Raw genomic sequence first — 22,227 nt, 5'->3', positions numbered from 1 at the left:
TCTCGCTCTGTACTTTCCCCCGAAGCCGCCTGTAGGTGTGTGTTGGAGCTCATGGCAGGCTTCTCGCCTCCTTGAACCCGGCAGAGGGACCGGCGGTGCGCACTTCCGCCTCCAGCCGCAGCCTCTGCGTCTCCTCACCTCGGGCCGTCAACCTTGCTGCCCTCCTCCTCTTGCCTTCTGTCACGTGTCTCCTCTGGCCTGTGGACTCACGGGGCCCTCTCTTTGCACGATCTTCAGGAGTTGACCACTGGTCAGCATTGATGGCTGGCGCTAAGCCATCACCCTTTTCTCGTGGTCACTGTGAGCCTGACTGGGCGCTGCAGGCGCTCCTCCCTGCCCCTCCTGCCTCGGCGCTGGCCGACTGCCTGCACCCCCGTGCTGCCCACCTGTGCGCGCTCCCCTCCCGCTGCCCTGCTGCCCCTCGGGCGGGCCCCTCTTCCCTGCTCACCTGATCCACAGTGCACGCTATGTGTTGGCCGCCCTCCCCCCTCCCGCGGACAATGAGCTCATCAGCGGGGCTTGTGGGTCATCTTGTGGGGTCTCCAGCTGAAGCGTGGGGAGGGCCTGGCCTGCAGTCCCTGCTCACCGTGTGCCCCTCGGCCACGTGCCCGGCCCTCCCTGACAGCACGTGCTCTGCTGAGTGGCTCACGATTGCTCGTGTCCCCGACGCACGGCGTCTCCGCCCTATGACACCCCCCGTCGTCCTGGGCAGTGATATGTTTCTCTGTGTTTGCCTGTGTCCGTTGTCTTGCCGGGCTCCCCTTAGCTCCCAGCTGCTGTGGGTGACGGCCTTGATCTGTGTTTTCCAGTTCTCGGGCTGCCTCTTTCATTTCCTCTGTCAGGGCACCAGTCCTCGGTTGTGACATGGGGGTGCTCCAAGGGCTCGGGCCCGGTTCGCAGCCCCTCCACCATGCCTTCGGTCTCCTCGGCCTTGTGGGCAGCTGCTGCGGCACCTTTCCGCCCCTCGTGCTGTGTGGGGGGCGGGGGCGCTCCTGGGCAGCTTCTCTCCCATCCCTGGGAGTCAGGGGAGGCACACGTGGGGGTTGTGTCTGCACTGAGCAAGCAGCGGGCGCCACGTTCGAATGGATGCTGGAGGCACGCTGGCGGTTACTTCTCCCCTCTGTCTTCTTCTTAGGTGGTGGTGAAGTTTATTAAGAAGGAGAAGGTTTTGGAAGATTGTTGGATCGAGGATCCCAAACTTGGAAAAGTTACTTTAGAGATTGCAATTCTGTCCAGGATGGACCACGCCAATATCATCAAGGTGGAGTGCCGTCTCTCATTTAGTGGTGCCCTGACGTCACTCACGTGAGAAGTTGTTAAATATGTTGTGCTGAGGGCATCTCAGCAGGCCCAGACCTGACTTTGTCTTTTTCCAGGTGTTGGACGTGTTTGAAAACCAAGGATTCTTTCAGCTTGTGATGGAGAAGCACGGCTCCGGCCTGGACCTCTTTGCATTCATTGACCGCCATCCCAGCCTTGACGAGCCCCTGGCAAGTTACATCTTCCGACAAGTGAGCAGGACAGAGCCATGCTGGGGAGATCCTGGCCTTGGGCATGGGGTCCCGAGGCTGCAGGGATGCATGGTTCACACACACTTCTCTCCGTGAGCGAGGGTCTAGCCTTCAGAGTTTGGATTTTATGGAGTAAGGCATATATTAAGATATACATGGGAGGCCAGATGCCATCCTGGACTAATGAGGGAAGTACGTTTAATGATTCAAGTTTTTTTATGTTCATACAGTATCCACACCAGTTGCAAAACTTAGCCAACAAAGCTCTCAGGTTAGGCTTTGAGGCTTGTGCATCTGATCTGAGCCGTCTTTCTGCAGGGAACCATTGCTCATCTGTGGGCAGGGATCATTATAGGGCTGACGAGGGAAGGCTGTTAAGTCAGAGAGAGCCTCTGAGGCGCTCACTATGTGTGGTGCGGTCCTGCACACAGGAAGGGCTCAGTAGATGGTAGCTGTCCAGTTAATTGAGTAAAGTAAAGGTTGAGATTCTAGCAATCTCGTTTTACACTATGTATTTTGGTCTCTTTACTGTCTGTTTATGTGTTGATCTTGTCCATTTATTATTTTGCTGGAATAGGAGAGTGATGAGCAAAATAGGCGTCCTGGGAGACCCTAGAGAGGTTGGGTAGGGGGTGGAGGGGACCAAGTCGTTCCTGTTTTGAGTTTTTAGGAGAAGGTGATGGTTTCATCCTAGACTATTCCTAGCTCCCTGGAAACAATGGAGAAATACCTGGGAAGAGGATAGAACTGTTCCCAGATTTGCTCACTGATTGTTTCCTGATGAGGACTCCATGTCTAATGCCAGTTTTCATAAGTTGACATTTCTTACTCAGAGCTATAAATTCCCAGAAGCTACTGGATTTCTGATATTAGGTTTCTCAGGCACCTCCCTGTAAGTTTTGGGCATCATGGTTCTGCTCAAAGACTGTCCCCTCCCTCTTTCTGTGTTGCAAGATTATAGACCCATCTACTGTAATGCATGGCAAAAATTTGTTTCTGAAATCTTCATGGCAAGCAGACTGTATATAACAAGAGCCACTTGTTAAAAGCTGCTGTTTCTCAGTTGTTAATTCTGGGGCCATTGATTTGGTAATTATAGTGTCCCATACTTCATAATTTTGCAAGAAGTATCTGTAGCCCCTCTGTAAATTTATATACGTAAGTGCTATCATATGTAAATAGGGACTCCAAATTTTATAGAAAAACATCATCCTACGCCAGTGTCTATAATACAGGGCCATTTACCAGCAAACTGCTGCCTGCTCAGCTCCGAGTGCCTCAGGCCGCTAACAGACCAGCCCTCCCGTGCAGCCAGGGCGCCGGCCTGCGGGAGGAGTGGCTTCTCTGCCCGGGCTCAGGTTCTCTTCAGACCTTTGTGGTGAATCCCTTGCTGCGAATTAATAAACCTCCATGAAACTTTCCACATTCCAATGAACACACGGCTTCTGTTCCCAGCTGGGAACATGTGTGCGTGTGTGTGTGTGTATGTACACACGGATGTATCTGTGTGTACACACGTGTGAGTGTGGGTGTGCACACGTGTGTATCTGTGCGCATGCATGGTGTATGTAAATGTGTATAGATCAGAATGCAGATATGCGTACATTTGCATATATGTGCATATAAATACGTAGTTACAAGTTGTAAGTTAATTGGGCACAGTTAACCCACCATTAACTGTAGCCTCTGATTCAAGGGTATTCATCTGTAAATATAAAATTGTCTCTAATCAAAATGACTATGTCCATGAAGACACTAAGTTGGTTGGTATAATTGGTGTCCAAATTGTGAGTGCAGTCAGAAACTTTACTTACCTTATTTAAACTTAACTGAAAGCTTCCTTTGGTTCACGTCTGTCATCGGATGTGTGGTGTAGGCTCCTCCCGACAGCAGGTCATAATAGTCACTGTTCCCTTCCAGAGTGGAGACTGGTGCACTTGATTTGCTGGAACAAAGCCCATCTCCAGGGGAATTACTTTACGTGCACATGGATGAGAATCCTGCACACGTTGGGGCCGGCGTGGCCGACACCCGGGGCTGCCCTCTGAGAAGCCGCTAGAGCCGGGTTTGGAGATTTGGCTCTGCTCTCAGTCCTGCCCCTAACCGCGGCGTGAACTCCGGGCAAGGCACTTTCCTTCCATGTGAACCGAAGACACTCAGTCTTTCTCTAGGGCCGCCTGCCATTTCATGCCCAAACCACGTGTCTCTGTAGCTTCTGCTTGTGGTCGGTCTGCCCTTCCTTCCGAGATTGTCACGTTGTGTGTTGTGGGGTGAGTGACGCTTGTCTGTAGCACACGAAGAGAGCCTGAGAATCACGTATTTGTGCTGGGGGACGAGGGGGGCGTTAGAGGGCATGGAGCATCAGTTATAGCAGACGAAGTCTTGTTTCACAGCTAACGATAGTGTGTTGTATACTTAACAATGTGCTGAGTGTCTGTATCGCTGATAATGAGAATTAGGACTTTTTTTTAAAGATTTTATTTGTTTATTTGAGAGAATAAGAGAGAGAGAGACAGAGAGCATGAGCAGGGGGAGTGGCAGAGGGAGAGGGAGAAGCAGGCTCCCCGCTGACAGGGAGCCCGACGCGGGGCTCGACCCCGGGACCCTGGGACCGTGACCTGAGCCGAAGGCAGACGCCTCACCGACTGAGCCACCCAGGCGCCCGAGAATAATGACATTTTAAAGAGGGATCCCGTACTGGCTGGTGCTGCTGCCGGTGGGTGAAGCAGGCCAGCCACGCCGAGCATCTGCCCGGACCTGCGCCTCCCCCGCTGAGCTGGATTGGGTCTGCACGTCCAGGATTCTTTCCTGCCACTAGTTCATTAGCAATTAGACAAGAGGTGTTTTTCTTTGTTGTTGTGTCTTGTTTTCGACTTAGTCCTTAGTTTAGATGCGTGTTTTACTGGAATTGCTTCTTCAAAAGCCCCTGTGCCCCTGATTGCAGCTGGTAGTGGCGGTGGGGTACTTGCGCTCGAAGAGCATCATCCACCGGGACATCAAGGACGAGAACATCGTGATCGCGGAGGACTTCACCATCAAGCTGATCGACTTCGGCTCCGCCGCCTACTTGGAGAAGGGCAGGCTGTTTCATACGTTCTGTGGGACGATCGAGTACTGCGCACCCGAAGTCCTCATGGGAAACCCGTATGTATGGTGCTGCAGTGGGGCCTGACCGCACGTCTGTGGTCGCGACCCGGGGCCACTCGGAGTTGAGGCGGGAAAACGGTTTCCATTTGCGCCTCTTCGTGGCAAGGCTGCTGAGCAATGACAATGACGTCGGTCTTGGCCCTAAGCGGGCAGGCAGGCAGACGTCGGTGGGTTAAGGGAAGGGGGGCCGTGGCCACCGTGCTTTGTTGTGTTAGTTCTCAACTTCTCTGTGTGTTTGGAGTTTTACGTAATTAGAGGTTGAGAATAAGATGAAAGATCAAGATAGGAGTCCCGAAAGTTGAGACTCTTCAAGTGGATGGAGAGGGTTTCTCTTCAGTTGGGTTTAGTCATTGTGATGACAGACATAATGGCCTATTGAGGAACAGATGGGCGGGCTGGCCGTACGCGAAGGCGCGAAGGCGCTAATGCCGAGGACCTGCGTTGGTACGGGGCCTGGCTGGTCCTCCGGCTCCTGCCGGGGGGACGGTCTGTCCCTGCCCTGGAGCCTGTGGGCTGCCGGGGGGCCTGGGCAGTGCTCAGGAAACCCTTCTCCTGTCACTTCTGTGCACACCCAGAGCCACCAGACAGGATGAAATATTGAAGGGGGTTAGTCCAGGAAGGACCTTGGAGTTTCTTTGAAGATGTAATTTGATCACCCTGGTGCCCCCTGGTGCTATGTTGGCTGCTGTCTCGTCCCATGGTGGCCACTGGAGTTGGAGGGGGCTGCGTGACCTGTCCAGGGACCCTGACACGTGCTCTGTGGCTTGTCTGCCCCCCGCCCCACCTCCTGCGGCCAGGCTGGGAAGCTCCCACGGGGGAGTGCAGGGCAGTGGTGCGCCTCGGTGCTTCTCAGGGACCTCCGGCCCTCCCCAGGGCATTCCACCTTCTGGAGCCCCTGCCCTGCAGTGCTCCTGCTCCCTCCCCTTTGGCCTGCAGGTGCCCTCCTCTGAGCTCCTTGGTCCCCCCCACCCCATGTCACTGCACCTGTGGTTTTCCGGGCTCTGATTCTAGACCCCTCCTCAGGAACTCTGCTTCCTCCCTCATCATTTCTCCCCTCTTCTGCTCCAGGGGACAGCAGACCGTGGCCCTTGACCAAACCTGGCCCACCACTGGGTTTTATGAAGTTCCTCGGAATGCAGCCGTGTTTGTCAGCCTCTGTGGCCTCTGGCTGCTTTGGTGTCGTCGTGGCGACAGGGTCATGTGGCCCACAGGCCCAAAATGTTTCTCTTTGGCGCTTTACAGAAACGGCGCCGTCACTGTCGTACTTCAGTGGATTTTTCGCTTTGCTCTCCGGTGTTCTTGAAACCGCTCTTTCTGAAACAACACGAAAATACCGAGTGTTGAATGGGGTTTTCTCGCCCCGGCTTGTGCAGTCTCTCATCCCGCGCTTTCCTGACGTCTGTCCTCCTGACCCTCCCAGCGTCCAGCGCCCCATCCTGGTCTTCGGCCTCCTGCTGTCCTGGACCCTCTCCGCGCTCACCAGTGTCTCCCAGCCACGTTGTCTGACTCCGTGGTCCCCGCTGTCTGGGCCGCAGCTCCACACCTTCTGTGTACAGTGTGGGTGCTGTTTCTCAGGCCGGCTGTGGGGTTTAGGGCTGGAGCACATAAAATGCCTGACAGAGCGCTGGCATCTCAGGGTGCCGGTGAACGGAAGCTGGGTGAGGTCCATCCTTACGACGACAAAGCATGGCAGTGGGGCACCATCGTCCCCTGGCCGCCAGCTGTTGCCCGGTTGGCCCAGCCTGGACCCCTCTGCCTCCCCCTTCACACTGTGTCTAGGTCGCTGCTGTCGCCTTGGCCCTCCTTCTGCTCCTGTGTGGACTGGAGCCTCCACTCTGTCCGCTGTGCCTTCTCCCCACCTCCTCCAGGAAGCCCCCCACCAGGAGGTGCTCTGCCCTCTTGTGCCGCACACCCTCTTATCTCGTGGTGGGCATCTCTCAGCTGCCTGGACATGAAGTTTTGCTTTTCTTTTCCCTCCCCAGCGTGTGGCTGGAGCATGGCTGGCTGGGGCAGAGGTGCTGGAATGGAAGGCGTAGTCGAGGAGGGCCGCAGGACGTGCTGGGGCCGCTGTCGGGGGCTGCGTGTGGAGCGGGCTGAGCCCCGGCATGCCCCGAATGCTGCCGCCACCTCCCCCTTGCAGGTACAGGGGGCCAGAGCTGGAGATGTGGTCGCTGGGGGTCACGCTGTACACGCTGATCTTTGAGGAGAACCCCTTCTGCGAGCTGGAGGAGACCATGGAGGCCGTGATCCACCCTCCGGACCTGGTGTCGGAAGGTGAGGGCGCCCGGTCCCCCACCTCGAGCACAGGTGTGCTGACGGCCTCATTGCTTTCTTCCCATTCGTCAAACACTGATCCGAACAGAAGTGTGACTTGAATGTGACTAAACCCTCGTGTAAATTTTTTTTAAAGATTTTATTTGTTTATTTGAGAGAGAGAGAGAGAGACAGTGAGAGAGGGAACACAAGCAGGGGGGAGAGGGAGAAGCAGGCTCCCCGCGGAGCAGGGGGCCCGACGCGGGGCTCGATCCCGGGACCCCGGGACCGTGACCTGAGCCGAAGGCAGACGCCCAACGACTGAGCCCCCCAGGCGCCCCCGGTCTCTCTTCTTCTTACAACGGCACTAATCCCATCATGGAGCCCTACCTTGATGACCTCAGGTGACCCTGATCACCTCCCAGGGGCCACTGGGGGTTAGGGCTTCACCATAGGGGCGGGGGAAGGCGTGGAGATAGTTTGGTCCGTAGCAGCCTAGAAGAGGATTTTTAGAGCTTTGCTAAGGTTCTGGGTTCCCATGAGCCATGCTTCTTGCAGCATGCTGTTCCTCCCACAAACCGTTCCACGCGCTCTCTCACTGCATTCTCAAGACGCTCCTCTGGGATGGTGAGGCTCAGAGCATCGTGGTTGAGGAGACACCCATATTGTTACAGGAAATGGGACCCAAATCTAGACCCAAGGCTGGGGCTCTTCTCAGAGCCCGTGCTTCCTTCTCGGGGGGATGATGCAGGGCTCGCCTGCGGCCGCCTCCCCCCACTTTCATCACACGAGCCCTGTGTCATTCGAGGCTCTGCATGGCCAGAGCCCCGAGAACAGGCTGAGCTCCAGAAGCTCTGCATGTAGGTTAGGTGAGCGAGGTGGGGTCCTGAACCCCACGCTTTCATTTCAGAGGGGACGAGCATGTCCCGCAGCTTGTCTCCGGGAGTAGCTGGGCCTGTGTGCCCAAACCCCCAGCTTCTTGTCAGTGGAGGTTTCCTGGGCCAGTCAGAGGTGCTCATGGTGGGCAGACCCAGGACCCGCAGTTTGAGACCTGTTCCACTTGGGCCCAGCCCTGACCCACCATCGGTCTTCTGGCCACATGCCTAGGGTGGGTCTTTATGTCTCCAGATCTCATGAACCTCATGTCTGGGCTGCTGCAGCCTGTCCCCGAGCAGCGCACCACCCTGGAGAAGCTGGTGACAGACCCCTGGGTGACACAGCCCGTGAATCTTGCTAACTACACCTGGGATGAGGTGTGTCGCATGAACAAGCCAGGTGAGAGGCATGACCTGTGTGCCAAGAAGGCAAGGAGGTTCCCCAGGCTGCCTTCCTGGGTCTGGGGAAGAGGGGGCTCCCTCCTCCATGCTGTCCAACACCAACGTCAGGGCCTGTAGCTGGCTTATCACCTGTGCAACAAATGGGGACTGATTCTGTTCCAGAGGCCCCTGAACACCACTGGGGCCTTAGAAGGTGGCTGAGCACCCAGGGGAGCCCCTGACAAGGAGGCACCCACAGGAGGGGCTAGGGGCAGGGGGCAGAGGGTTTGAGAGCAGCCGGCGGTGGCCTGAGCCAGCTGAAGGGGAGGGTGAGGCTGCAGATGGCGAGTGGGGTGCTCTGAGGGGACCCCGGGGCCCTGGCTCTTCCGATGAGGCTCCCGGCTGCAGAGCTGGGTGGCAGCAGTCCAGGGCGTCTGGTCACTGCCGCTCAGAGCGGGCGGACCGAGCTGGTGTTGGCGGCCCCGGGCATAGACTCGCCGCAGCACCTCAGCAGGGGCCAGGGACTCTGCAGCAGTGCCAGGCGGGTGCTCAAGGGTCCCGCTGATGTCTTTTGTTCTAGGAATTCTACCAGAGAGAAGCAAGTGTCTTAGGATCTTGTGTTAACACCTGATACCATGTCTTCTTCTTTCTCAGAAAGCGGAGCTCTGTCCGGTGTGAGCCTGGAGGCTGAGAGCAGGTGCGCCAGGGAAGTGGCGTGAGCTCTGGAGCCCTGCGGGGCCTCGTGCCCCAGGGGAGGCCCCTGATGAGCCAACTCCAGCTCCCTGCTGCTCTCTCGGGAGCAGGTTGTTTTCAGGCCCCATCCAGTCAGAGAAACTAAATTCTCAATCATTAGGCCCAATTCACCTTCTAAAAATTCCTATGCAAGTTTGAGAAATGCTAGAACAAAAGCCAGTGGTGCTACAAGATTCTAGGGTTATAAACAGACTTGGAATTCATTTTTCACATGACCTTGAATAAGCATGCTAGCGTTTGGTTGAATTTTGTGCTATGAAAGGGCTTTAATCTTTCTGATGTTGTATATATGCATGTGTTTGTTTCCTCTGACTTGACATGTGCTCACCTGATGTGTGGAGTTGGTAGAACTGGTTAGGCAGAGACCAGACTATTTCATTAACTTATTTTTTGAACATTTCCGAATTAAAGCAATTTTGTAGTGAGCCATGATCTGGACTTGGACTGACTGAATTCTTCCACGATGCCGGCGTGGGGAGTGTTTCATTGCTTTACTTTTGTTTGTGTACCCCGACATGCCCCTGCTGGAGAGGGGCTCAGCCTCCATCCGTGGGGTGGGCCCAGACCCGCAGCTTGGTCAGCTTAAGGGGGCCGGGGAGGGGCCCGCTGTTGTCAGGCACGTCCCTTCTCCCCTGTACGCCGCTCTAGCCCACTGTCCGTCTGGGCCCTGCTGTCACCCAGACACCCTCCCAGCACTCCCCAGACATCCAGCCCCAGCCCCACGTCTGCAGTGGGTGTCCAGCCTGCCTACTTCCCATCTGGTTCAGGTTCCCCGGGGGGTCTCTCGCACACTTAGATGGCTCCACCCCTCCAGGCTCCAACCCACCCCCTCTGAAACAGAATCAAGGAGCTCAGTGAGCATGCGCAAAGCAGCCTTTATCTGTGTTGGAGGGGTGGCCGTGGTTAGGAGTAAGAGGGAAACCTTTTATTCTTTTCCTTGCTAAGATGGCAAGAAGAAAAAAAAACCCGAGACACCCCCCACCTTTCCACCACATCATCACTTTCTGCAGGTTGTAGGCTCCTCCTGCTGAGTCCTCAGGAAGATGCTCAGGGGTCCCCCAGCTTTGGTAAAGTTCTGTGCTCGTTTTCCACTTCATTTAGGGAGCACTCAGCTGCCTTTTAATATCTCACGACGCCAGGATAGCAGTTGAGTTAATTCTTAACCTTGAGGATAGGGGATATTGCCATCCCCTTCCTTTAGAAAGTGCTGCCTGAGTCCCTGCCTTCAGCAGAGACTGACTGACATGGGGAGGGGGAGGGATGGCAGAGGCATGGTTTTTAGGAGTACACTTTTTAAAGTGTGTAATAAGAAGTGACCTTTACGCTTCAGAATTCCAATGAATTTCTTGATATTTTAAGAATTCTTTTCCAGAGTGAAAAAAACTCAAACGTTTTTCTGTGTAGTATATATGATGCTTGTAACACATAAGAAGTTACAGGATGTTTTTTCAGACCGGTGTGCAATGGGCTAAGAATGCAACGTGCTAGCTCTGCAGGGACTGACTTCTAAGAAAAAATAATCAAAACCTATCCTGCCGGATGGCAGTAGGAGGTCTGATGCTTCGAGAGTGCTCTTTGCGGAAAGACTGCAGGTAGGAGTCTCCACGTTCCCAGTGTGATTCCAGAGCGCTGAAGATGCTGCTGGCTTTTAGAGTTAACCCCTGCATCGCAGCCGTGACTTCACCCCTAGAGCTAGATTACGCTCATTGACCGATTCCTTCCAGGGAGTCGGGGTGGCGCACAAGGATCTTCTCGGGCTTCGAGTGTAAAAGCATTATTTTGAGTCGAGTGAAAAACGGCGAACACAGCCGACCTTTCCTTGGACACGGCGCGTTCGCGGCCCGAGCTGCCTTGGCGCCCAGCCCCGGGGCGGGCGGCGGGCGGCGGGCGGCGGCGCAGGTACACTCTGCAGGTTTCAGACTCGAGTCCGGGTGCGGGGCCGAGGCCGGCGCACTACCGGCGCCTCCGCCAGGGGGCGGCAGCCCGCGAGTCGGGAGGCCCCCCGCGCCCCCGCGCCCCCGCGCCCCCGCGCCCGTCTCGGGGCCGGCCAGGCCGCCGGCAGCGGTGGGAGCGGATGCATGGGAAGGGGCTGTGCACCCGCTGCGCTGGCCGAGAGCCGCTGGAGAGCGGGAAGGCCGGGCGGCACCCGCCCGAGGCGCAGGCCCGCGGTCCCGGGGCTCCGGCTGCGCCCACCGCAGCCGGGACGAGCCGCGGCGGAACGCGCCTCCCGCGCTCTCGCGGTTGCCAGGGGGAGGGCGGAAGTGCGGACGGCGAGGGTCCACTTCCGGCGCCAGGGTCGCCGTCGCCGCCTCCTCGCAATGGCGGCGCTCGGCCGGCAGGTGAGGCGGCGCTCGGTGCCGGGTGTTTTCTCCTCGCGAGCGGAGCCTTCCCGGCGGCCGGCCGGAGGGAGCGGCGGGGGCGCCGCCAGGGCGGGAGCGGGCGGGCGAAGTAGGCTGAGCAGTGTGCGGACTCGCGCGAGGCCCCGGGCTCCCGGGTGGGAACCAGCGGGCGCCCCCGCGGTTGGCCCGGAGCTTACTGTCCGCTGTTGTACGTGGGACACGGCGACGGAGAAGGAGGGCTTCTCGGAGATCCCCGATCTCGGAGAAAAGCAGGCTTCCGGGAGCGCGGCCGCCGGCTGTTCTCTCCGCGTGGCTGTCCGGCCGCGGAGGGACGGCGCTCGCGTCGGTGTGAAGCACGTTACGGCGTGAACACGCGCCTCCCGCGAAGGCCTCCCGCGAAGGCCTCCGGCTCCCGCGGGTTGGGCCGGACTTTACCGTTTAGGGAGCCGCCCCTGCTGTGAGCCGTCACGTGCACACGAGTACACCTTGGTGTCTGTCTCCAGCGCATCCGTTTTCAGTTCAGTTTGCAGCCCCCCGGCACTGCCCCTTAGAGGGTAGGGGAAAAAGACCCCACGTTACGGGCCGGCCTTGGAATGGTTCTCTCCGCACCCCCCCCCCCCGCCCTGTCCCCCGCCCTGTCCTCTGCGTTAGGGCAGCGAGAGCCGGCAGAGGCTTGCTTGGCTCTTGCGATGCTCTGCTCTGTGTATGCAGACTGCCTTCTCTGCAGGCTTTTCACGCTCCGATCGGCGTTTGCAGGTTGTTAGAAAGCCTGCTATGCTTATGGGGGACCAAGACACGAGATAACCTGGCTCCGGGCTCCAGAATTCCGTGGTGTCCTCTACACTGGAGTGGTGAGGAGCTGATCCCCTTTTGGTGCTGTGTCTCATAGGTCTTCGACTGGCACCGCCTGGTCCCCCTCACCTGGGCCCGCATTGCTAGGCAGACCCCTCGCGGAGGACAGAAAAGGACGTCTGCGTCTTTGTTGTGTAAACTGACCACAGCCGCCAGTGGAGGGGGCCTCCAGAAGTTATCCCGTGTGGAATCCAGAAAGTACATGCAGGAACCAGAGTGCAGGACGAGTCTCCCTCGGTGCCCCCAGGGGAAGCAGAGGACTCCTGTGGCTCCAGGGTTCCTGGAGCAAGAGAAGGTCATCACTTCTCTCCTGGACATGGGTTTCAGTGATGTCCACATTAACGAATTGCTCTGTCTGTGGCCAAGTACGCACCCTCAACAGTTGTTGGACATCATTTCAGAATTAATACTCTTGGGTTTGAACCCAGAGCCTGTGTACGTGGCCTTGAAGAAAAGTCCTCAGTTGTTGAAACTGCCTGTAATGCACGTGAGGAAGCGCTCCAGTTACCTGCGAAAGCTCGGTCTTGGAGAAGGTACAAGAAGGCCCTGATTTTGTGTCCAGCGCTGAGGAGTCGGGGTTGGGGGGCAAGTAGCCCAGGTGGGGTGGGCTAGGGGAGGCTTGTGGGGAAAGTTCTTGAGAGTAACTGTGGTTTGGCTTGGAGGTGAGAAGCAGTGACCTCTGCTGATGGCGCTGCAGGAGGGAAGGGGAGACTTGTCTGGTTTGCTCACTCTGGGGGCTCTAGCGTCTGGAACAGTGGGTGGTGAGCACGTGGTATGTGCCTCGTGCTCAGCAGATAGAGGTCAGTGTATGGTAGTAACATTCGAGTACCTACGCGGTCTCTGACGTTTACCTTAGCTTGGTGTTGTCCGTACGACATAAAGCCAAAGGCTTACTACAGAGTCCCTTGTAAAGACGTGGGTTCCAGTGGAACCCGAGATGGTCCCAGACTCCTAGGAAACGGGGAAGTGACTGTTCCCCCCAACAGGATCCACATCTCAAGGATTCTAGGATTTCGTTGGATCCCTGGGTGGGCCTTCAGGTGAGAGTCCCAGGGATCCTTATGCACGTTGACTACAGGGGGGCCACTATTTTTTTTTTTTTTTCCTTTATGACTCTTACTGGTAAGATATTGTTAAGGGGGAGATATTGTTGTTTGGGGATCAATTTCAGAGGCTCTCTGTGGGCCTTCTTCTCCAGAAGATAAGGAAGAAGTTAGCCTTCTGTGTTTCTCTTGACAGATGACCTGTTGCATTATAATCTAAAAGGCTAAACTTAATACTTTATATGCTATGATCATATGTTATGAGGCTGAGCAAAGCCTTCTGCTGCAGAGGGAAAGTCTAAACTCCTGGAAGTCATTCTAGACACATTTTAGTAAGACAGTGAGTAGCTCAACTGTTAGGAAGATTGTTAATACCAGTTGTGTGTGTGTGTGTGTGTGTGTGTGTGTGTGTGTGTGTTAATACCAGTTTAAATAAATGATTTTAAGTTTCCAGGTACTGAATTTTGCCCAGCTATCCATGGGAAGACCATAGGCCCCAATTTCCCTTCAGTAGTTTCAGTTACCCTAATGCATTTGTTAATAGGGCCTCTTTCGCTCAGTATTGCCCTAATGTGGGTAAAAGATACGGTCACCCCACTAACTAGGACATCATTGTCTGTGGCTGTGCATCATGAGTATTCTCGTCATTATTCTATTAATAATTATTATCATGGAACTCCTTTTCATGGAGTTCAGGCTCCCAGATCTTAGGAAGGTTGGTTGTGGATGCTTCAATGACTATTTTATTGTGGAAGGAAATGTCAGCGCACAGCCCCAATATGGGGGAAGCTAGGGTCTCGTCCTACTGTCTGATCTTTCCAGTAGATCCCCTGAGAGATTCTTTAGATGAAGAGGGCAAGAGGAGGAAGCCTAGAATATGAGGTTTATGCCGTTCAGCTGGCAGGCCAGCAAGAGGCCTCCTTTTTATACCAGGGAGGGGGTCAGAGAGGAGATAGTCATTCTGGCCCCTCCCACTGCCACGTGCCCCTGGGCAGGCATCGGAAGCTGCCCCTCACGTGGAGGAGCGCATCCTCGTTCATTTATTCAGTGCTGGCGTGGGTGTGCCAAGCCCCTTGGCTTTCTGGAATGTCCTGAAATTGTGTACTTGCCTTTTCTTATGTTCTGCAGGGAAACTAAAGACGGTGCTTCTCTGTTGCCCTCAAATCCTCACCATGCATCAGAGGGACATTGACAGCATTGTTGGTGTTCTCAAGGAGAAATGTCTTTTCACGGTACAACAGGTGACCAGGATTTTGCACAGATGCCCCTATGTTCTTCAGGAGGACCCCGGTGAACTGGAATACAAATTCCAGGTGAGGATGACTGGTAGGGGATTTGGGAAGTAACAACACGTTCTTTGTAGTGAAGGTCAGCTCCGTGGCTGAGAAGCCACAGGCACCCTGAGGGCGAGTGGACGAGGTGAAAGGCTTAGATCCTCTTTGCACACACCAGCCAGAGAGAATCTGGCTCTGGTCTTTCACTTCTTTACAGAAAGCCTATCCTGCAAGTTTTCTGCTGTTAATAATGAATGACCCAGTCCCATTCCTGGGGTCCAAATGGGGCCTCTGCTTGAAATAGCTAATTTAAAAAGAGCTAAAAATCTTCCTTTCTTTAGAACCTGTTCTGCATATTGATTTTGGAAACATAGTTGTGACAATTGTCCTAACTTTTGGGTAACAATTATGACAACTTAGGTCAAATTGCTAGATGTTTGCTGAATTTGTTGCCTATTCTTTTCCACACTCACATCCCTCTTGCCCCTTTATTTTCTGCTAAATTTTTCTCAACATGAACTTGAAAATGTTTTGAAAACTGTCAGGCCTCACACAAATGCTGGGCGTCACAGAGTCTCCTGGCACTGCGAGTTGGGCGGCTCTTTTTGCGTGCTTCTGGGCAGCTTGCGTTGATTACAGACTATGGCAGGACAGGTTGTAGGTTACTGTGCCCGGGACCCCTAACCGTGTCTGTGTCTCCAGTATGCCTATTTTAGGATGGGGGTTAAACACGCGGACGTGGTGCGGACTGACTTCCTGCAGTACTCCATGACCAAGATCAAGCAGAGACATGTGTTCCTCGAGCGCCTAGGACGGTACCAAACCCCCGATAAGAAGGGTCAGACACAGGTCCCCAATCCTTTACTTAAGGACATTCTCAGAGTCTCAGAAGCTGAGTTTCTGGCCAGGACAGCCTGTTCGTCCGCTGAGGAGTTTGAAGTTTTCAAGAAGCTCTTTGCTCGGGAGGAGGAAGAGGGGTCTGAGAGCCACATGCCTGACAACAAAAGCTTAAGTCTGGACAAGGATGAGGACGAGGACGAGGAGGACGAGGAGGAGGATGAGAATGAGGAGGAGGAGGAGTGACGGAAGGACCAGAATGAAGAGCCCAAAGGTATCAAAGAATATTAAAATTTTCTCAAAGCTTTTGAGAGCTTCACTTGGATTTTCTCAGGTTATTTTTCCTTCTAAAACTGGTCTTCTGATGAAACATTATTATAAATCACCTGAGAGGTGGGTCAGACTAAATAGGAGCTGCGTTAGTTTGATCTGTTGTCAGGTCCCTGTGCGGAGGGCCCTCTTCCCTCCTGCATGGAAGACAGACTCTGAGCTGTTAAAATCAGGGAACTTAATACCTCAGCATTTGGTTTTGGTCTTTCTCTGTTGATGTGTGATAACTCCATGACAGTGTGGGGAATGGGGTTCCTTCCTCTGGTTCAAGAGTCATTTTACATTTCCTTGTAGTGATAAAGATAAAATTAGGAGCAGGCACTGAGGTTTTAGTACATCACAGCACTTTATTTTATGAAAACAAGTAGCAGGTTTTCCACAAAAACACTCGTGTTTTTAGTCCACAAATACTGCTTCATAATTGCTTTCAGTGTACAGCATTGTCAAGGAAGGTGGTTAGTGATGGTTTCATTTTGCACAGCTGCTTAAAGCCAGCCGAGTGTTGGGGGGGGTACTTTTCTTTCTGTGAGGAATGGGCCCTGGCTCTGACCTTTAAGGGAAGTTGGCTTTCACACCAGCTCCTGGCCCGCGGGCCTTCTGTGGGCCCGCAGTCTCTGGCGGCCAGTGGGTGCTGCCCTGGAGCGTGCCAGAACAGGAGGGGGCTGGGGGCATCTCACGGATGTGGCTTCTGAGACCAGAGGAGAGAAGAGCCCTCGCGCAGGGTCTGTGAGCGGGGTGGGGCCTGGTGTTATTCAGGGGGCTCCCGGGACACTGTGGTGGTGGGAGTCCCCTCGGGGAACCCAGGGCGCCTGAGGGGTGACTTAAAAAGTCGGGTCAGGGGGTGGGATTTGAATTAGTCATCTCTGAGGTAGAGGCCCAGCCCTCATGGCGTGGGCTCTGTGAGGGAGTACTGGGGCACCCCAGAACGTCCTGTGTGTCCCTTCCTTGGAGGGAGCTGACACATGGTTGATGAAACAGAAAGCATTTTTGGTGATGTAACCAAAATCCAGGTCTTGGCAGCACTTTAACAACTAGGTAAAACTGCTTGGCCTGATTTTTCCCGCAGAGACCGTGGAAGAATCCTGTCAGGCAGCAGCTCCCACTTGGAGTGATCTTGACCCCAGGGAACATCCAGCAACATATGAGGACATTTTTGGTTCTTAGGACCGAGGGGGGGCGCCGTGGGGATCCAGCGGCTGGAGGCTGGGCTGCCGTGAGCCATCCTGCGGTGCACAGGATGGCCTCAAGCAGAACAATGCAGCCTGAATTGTCACCAGTGCGGAGGCTGAGGAACTTCCCGAAGGCTTCGATTCACGAGAACGAGAACGTCAGGTTGGAAGCAGGCCTGCATTGCTTATGTTTCTTTTATTTAAAAGGAAGTAAATAGCTGAGTTTTTAAGTTCCTTTCCTGTGTGCACTGAAGTGCTGCTGGTAGGTTTGAGCTGTGTTTGCTGTGGGGACTCAGCAGTGAGGTGCAGATGCTTTTGTTTCCCCTGGGCTCATGTTTGAGCATGACAGTAAAGAGAAAGACATTTTCTGCAAAAGAAAAGTAGCTCAGTGAATCCCTGTGCATCGGAGTGAGATGTCCAGCGGGAGGAGTCCCGGCTGAGGGAGGTGCCTGTTGGATTTGCTGGTGGGAGGGCGGTGGGGTTGGCGCAGGTCTCCTCCTCCGCCTCTGTGTCAGCCCACATGCAATGGGAAGGAAGGCTTTGTCTTTACTGGTTTTTTGGCCGTGGGCAAAATAATTGAAAACGAAGGCATTTCACTCCTCCATTTACTCTTCCATTTTGCGTCCCAGGTGACTGGCACTTTCCCTGGAACTTCAGATGGGTTCTTGGGTCCAGTCAGGGGGACTAAGGAGAATTATAAATTTGCATGATTAGAATGGCTAACTTGGCAACTCATGATTGCTCCTTTCATTTCGCTACAGAAATAAATTTTTATGCACCTGAGAATTTTGATTACATTATTATTAATATTTTTGGGTGGAGTTTGAGTGTATGTTTGAGGAAGACGCCGGAGTTTTATGAAAGAAATGTGTGAAAAAAGCAGTGTCTCATTTAGAATGTTTCCAGAATGAATTGTAATTCCTTTGCCTCAGGAAGTCTTTTTACTAGATACCTAATTTGTAAAACATCCAGAGGGGTTGATCATAAGACAACACAGCACCAAGCTCAGGATTCAGTAGACTGTTTCTTGTAGAAACAAATGTTTCTAAGTTAAAAACTGGAACACACTAGTGTTCGCCTCGTGGCTGAGGGGCTTGAGGTTATTAACATCGTAGTAGAGAGTTTCATCTCCTTTTCCAGTGATATCACTTGATCTTGCCACTCGCCAGCGATGCTGTAGCTCACGTAGACGCACAGTGACTGGTGCTGGCGACGCAGAAGTCAGCAGTACGTGTGCATGGCGGGGTTCTGTCTTGACTCGCCCAGTGCTGGAGCCCCTGACTGAGCGGCTGTCTTCCCCGGGTGGGCCTGGGACGCCGGGGGCGCTCTGGGGTACAGTAGAGACTTCTTGAAATGACAGTTCCTCCTCTCTGAAAACAAATCGTGTAATACACAGACATATGCACACAAAATTTTAATAAAAATAAAAAGCCTAAAATATACTCTAACTCTTCAAACTATGTTTTTATAAAAGATGAGAAGAAGGAGCCGTCTCTGGCTTAGTGCTGACTCGGGACAGAGTCAGTGGCAGACGCGCAGGGGCTTGAGTTCCAGTTTGGGTCAGCTACTAAGATGCTCCGCTGACGCGAGGTGAGGTTGGCTTGCCTGGCTTGCGCCGCCTCCGCAGGGAGAAGGCAGAGCGGTTCGGAAGCGGTTCGGCAAGCCAGTGCCGCCTTCTGCTGCTGAAGAGGGAGATGTGGGGAAAACCATGCTAGCCGACAGCCTAGAACAGTCCTGCTCGAGCTGTGGACTGAAGGGGATCTTGAGCTGGGTCGGGTCTGGTCTGCCCCGGTTATCCATCTCCGTGCTGTTCGGGCTCTGTGCGTGCTGGGGGGCCGCGTCATGCTTCTGTGAGGCTCGGGGCTCTTTGGTGCCGTGGCGTGACTTGTCATCGGGGGGGGGGTGGCTTTCTCTGCATAAGGCTGAGGCCTGGGTGACTTGATAGACCAGGGCTTGGCCAAGTGTGGCCATGGGACTTGCCCCCTCGTTTGGTAAATGCTCTGGTCACGTGTCTGTGCCTGCGGTTGGGCCACCAGCACTGAGCTGAGTAGTTGCCACAAAGACCGGTTGGTCCACAAAACCAAAAATAGTCACTGAGAAGAAGTTGAAGACTGAAAGTATCTAAACTCCATCTTAGTATGAATGAACATTTTCTCTTTCATAATCTACTGGTCCATGTGATGGGGCGCTAGCCTGCCACATATCAGCCCAAAGAATTTGCTGGAGGAGAGCAGGGCAGGGCGCCTAGAACTCAGCTTCCCTTTCCGTCTGGCCTCACCCCGGACGCTTCCTGGCACCGCTGTCTCCGCAGTGGAAGCCGGAGAGCAGTTCCTCCTCAGTTTGACTGTTAGGTCTCAGGGGGAAAATTGCCCTCCGACTTTGGAATCTGAGAACTGGTTCCCGGATATTGCAGGAGCCTTGCTGGCTGGCAGCCTCGCTCATCCAGGGCCCAGGCGCACGCCGTGGTTGCTCCCCAGCCGCGGCGCAGACTGTCCCCGTAGGAGACAGTAGCCAGGGCTACAGCGCAGGCTGTCCCATGCATCGCAGGACTGGGAGGTGATTTGGCCCAGAGGGTCTCCCTGGCGCAGCCCGGAGGGGAGGTGGGCTGGAGCCTGCCTGGCCTGGCCTTCTGTCTTCTAGAGGCTGGAGAAGGGAAGCCGCAGAGGGGACGGATTCGAGCCAGGACCTGGTCTTTCAGGGTGTCCTTTCAATCCAATTTTGGACCCTGCCTTCCTGGGCTTTAGGAGCTCGTGAGAGGTTGATGGAGTGTAACAAGAACGTCCTGAATCCCTTGAAGAGAAAAGAGAATGGGGCATGAGGAGAATGACACCCATTCCTCTTTAAAATGCAGCTTCATGTTTCTCTTAGCCCTCGGTCCCTGCCCCCAGAGGACCCTGTGTTCCTGCCTCTAACATGGCCGTGGACGGGAGGGAGGTGTGCTGAGAGCATGGACTACGTGGCCCAGCGCCAGGGACGTTCGGGAGCATTGCAGCTGTTAGAGCTGAAAGCTGCACGCTGCTCCCCTCCATTTGGCCATGCCCTTGGGTCCTTCCTCTGAAGACCTGGGCTGCCCCCTGTTGCTCTGGGTTGAAATGAATTCCTGTTTATTTGCGTTTTCTCCATTGTTTCAAGAATGGGTATTCTAAAAGCTAGTATTTGATGATTTGATAGTTGAGGGTTTCTAATTTGTTTTTATAGAAATGGATTTGCTGAGTTTAAAAGAAAAGGTATTGCTGTTTCAGGTGACTTAGTGTAATGTAAATATTTCAGACCCAGATTATGTTTGTGGGTTCTTAATCCTAGTAGTGAATTGTTTATGAGCTGTGGAGCATGTTTTGGATTTGTGTGTCTTGGGAGCATGAGGTGCGAGGGGAAGTAATGCTTGTGAGGAGACGGGCTGAACGCAGAGGCTTCTGGAAAAGGCTGCCCGGGGATGGCTGCCCAGGCCACGCCCCGCGGATCCCAGCCTTGGCCTTTCCTGGCTTGGCTGGTGCGGACGTTCTTCCTGTGGTGTCAACCTACACCTGTGAAGCTCTTCTGCTTCGGCTTGTTTGTAAAGGTTCTGAGTAACATTTCTCTTTCATTTTCTCAGCCCCATGAGACAGTGTGGCCTATTCCCGAAGCTGCTTGTTCCCCAGGGTGCCTCACTGTCCTCTCAACACCAGGAACATGGACTTTGAGGCTCATTGATGGAGTGATAGGAGTAAGCTGCCCGTGGGGCGCCTGGGTGGCTCAGTCGGTTAAGCGACTGCCTTCGGCTCAGGTCATGGTCCTGGAGACCCGGGATCGAGTCCCGCATCGGGATCCCTGCTCGGCGGGGAGTCTGCTTCTCCCTCTGACCCTCCTCCCTCTCATGCTCTCTGTCTCTCATTCTCTCTCTCTCAAATAAATAAATAAAACCTTTAAAAAAAAAAAGAGTTTTTCGACTGCTTTCGGCTCAGGTCATGATCCTGGAGTCCTGGGATCGAGTCCCACATCGGGCTCTCTGCTCGGCAGGGAGCCTGCTTCTCCCTCTGACCCTCCCCCCTCTCATGTGCTCTCTCTCTCTCATTCTCTCTGTCTCAAATAAATAAATAAAATCTTTAAAAAAAAAAAAAAAAAAAAAAAAAAAAAAAAAAAGGAGTAAGCTGCCCTAGGCCAGCCGAATTCCTGCTTCGTTCCCGGTGACATCTTGTCGACAAGAAGCTGCACTCAGTGTGAGACTGAGTACGGGTTGTAGATGGATCGCCATGGTTCAACCCAGTATCTCCCTGACTGTAATGAAGACTTTGACAGAGTTTATTGGGGGGGCGGGGGGGGAGTAAGGGTTGGATGGTGTTGAGTTGCCAGAAGACTTTGGGAAATGCCAGGTTAAGCAGGAATAGAGTTAGGACTCTAGGATTCCGAATGCTTAGGATTTCTGTGTCCACTGGGAATTCCCCAGTGGGAGAGTCTTCAGGATTTCCCCAAAGTTATGTGATCAAGGCCCTACACCCCAGTTTTTCTTTCAGTAGGTTGCAGTTCTCAGGGTCTGGGAGGCCCTCCCTTGAACCCCTGCGCTCCTACATATGGGCATCCTGGGCCCCTCCCAACGTCCTCTCCTCCCCACTCCTCCCCTGCTGCCACCCCTTCCAGCAGCCCTTCTCGGTCCCACCTCCCTGAGTGCTCAGCCCTGCCCCCACCCCCAGCCATTGCTGCTGACGGGAAAGGGGTTTCTCCGTTTGCTTGAGGTGAGTGGGATTCGTCCTCACCCCCAGACAGCCTCATTTCCACCTGGAGATGCATGTGTACCTGGTTTATGTCTGTTGGGAGCCTTAGGTATTTTTTTCTCTCCCATTTTAACCCCCTCAGGGAATTCTGAAACTCCTGGCCTGGGAACTTGTAATAAAGAGGGCGCAGCTGAGCTCCCCAAGTAGACAGCAGCTCTCCCAGGGGCCACATGCTGGCACAGCCGCTCTAGCTTTCCCGCAGCTCTGCCAGCCATGGTGGGGAACGTACCTGTTCCCTAAGATTTCTTCAGTGTTGGACTGTTACTGTGCTTCCTGAAATAGAGAAAGGTGGTTTATGAAAAAGAAGGTGTACCTGGAACCCAGGCTGCCTGCTGGCGTCCTGTCTTTGCCTCATACGTATTCCATTTTGGGGAGCTCCGTCAGTGAGACAGTGATGCAGAGATTAGCATTTTAGTCTGTGTACACCCCCTTGGCTGGCTGTGAGTCATGGGGAGGGAAGCAGGGTGTAGAAGAAGGAGAGTGGAGGAGACAGGTACAGTGCTTGGTCAGGCAGGTGTTGAACTGCATTCCCTGACACTCAGTAATGCAAGCCCTAGGGGGTGTGGCCACTGATGGGTCTGCAGAGTGGCTGGGGTGAGGGCTCTGCTGTTGGGAAGGCACCTAACGCATTCATGCAGCACATTATGTAATTCCTGTGACTCCCTTGAGCCCTTTGGAGAAAGAACCTGGCTGTGAGTGAATAAAAAGTAGAGAT

At 54.2% G+C, this 22,227-nt stretch overlaps 2 protein-coding genes across 2 annotated transcripts in view; one reads left to right on the top strand and one right to left on the bottom strand.

The window, feature by feature from the left end:
- Positions 1-17,579, top strand: part of PASK (PAS domain containing serine/threonine kinase) — a 36,915-nt gene extending 19,336 nt beyond the window's left edge. Inside the window, 8 exon segments of the mRNA XM_021679023.2 lie at positions 1,136-1,261; positions 1,377-1,511; positions 4,456-4,655; positions 6,799-6,932; positions 8,040-8,186; positions 14,283-14,467; positions 15,131-15,539; positions 16,662-17,579. Of these exon segments, the coding sequence (XP_021534698.1) occupies positions 1,136-1,261; positions 1,377-1,511; positions 4,456-4,655; positions 6,799-6,932; positions 8,040-8,186; positions 14,283-14,467; positions 15,131-15,511 (1,308 nt within the window). The 3' untranslated portion in view covers positions 15,512-15,539; positions 16,662-17,579.
- A 4,161-nt stretch (positions 17,580-21,740) lies between these two features.
- SNED1 (sushi, nidogen and EGF like domains 1) overlaps positions 21,741-22,227 on the bottom strand; it is an 81,502-nt gene continuing 81,015 nt past the window's right edge. The window contains exon 30 of the mRNA XM_044913636.1: positions 21,741-21,785. Coding sequence (XP_044769571.1) covers positions 21,749-21,785 — 37 coding nt within the window. The 3' untranslated portion in view covers positions 21,741-21,748. The remainder of the gene's footprint in view (positions 21,786-22,227) is intronic.

Source organism: Neomonachus schauinslandi, chromosome 3 (genome assembly GCF_002201575.2).
Source record: "Neomonachus schauinslandi chromosome 3, ASM220157v2, whole genome shotgun sequence".
Taxonomy (NCBI): Eukaryota; Metazoa; Chordata; class Mammalia; order Carnivora; family Phocidae; genus Neomonachus; species Neomonachus schauinslandi.
Note: the sequence above shows the minus strand (reverse complement) of the source record. Positions and strands in the feature narration are given on the sequence as shown.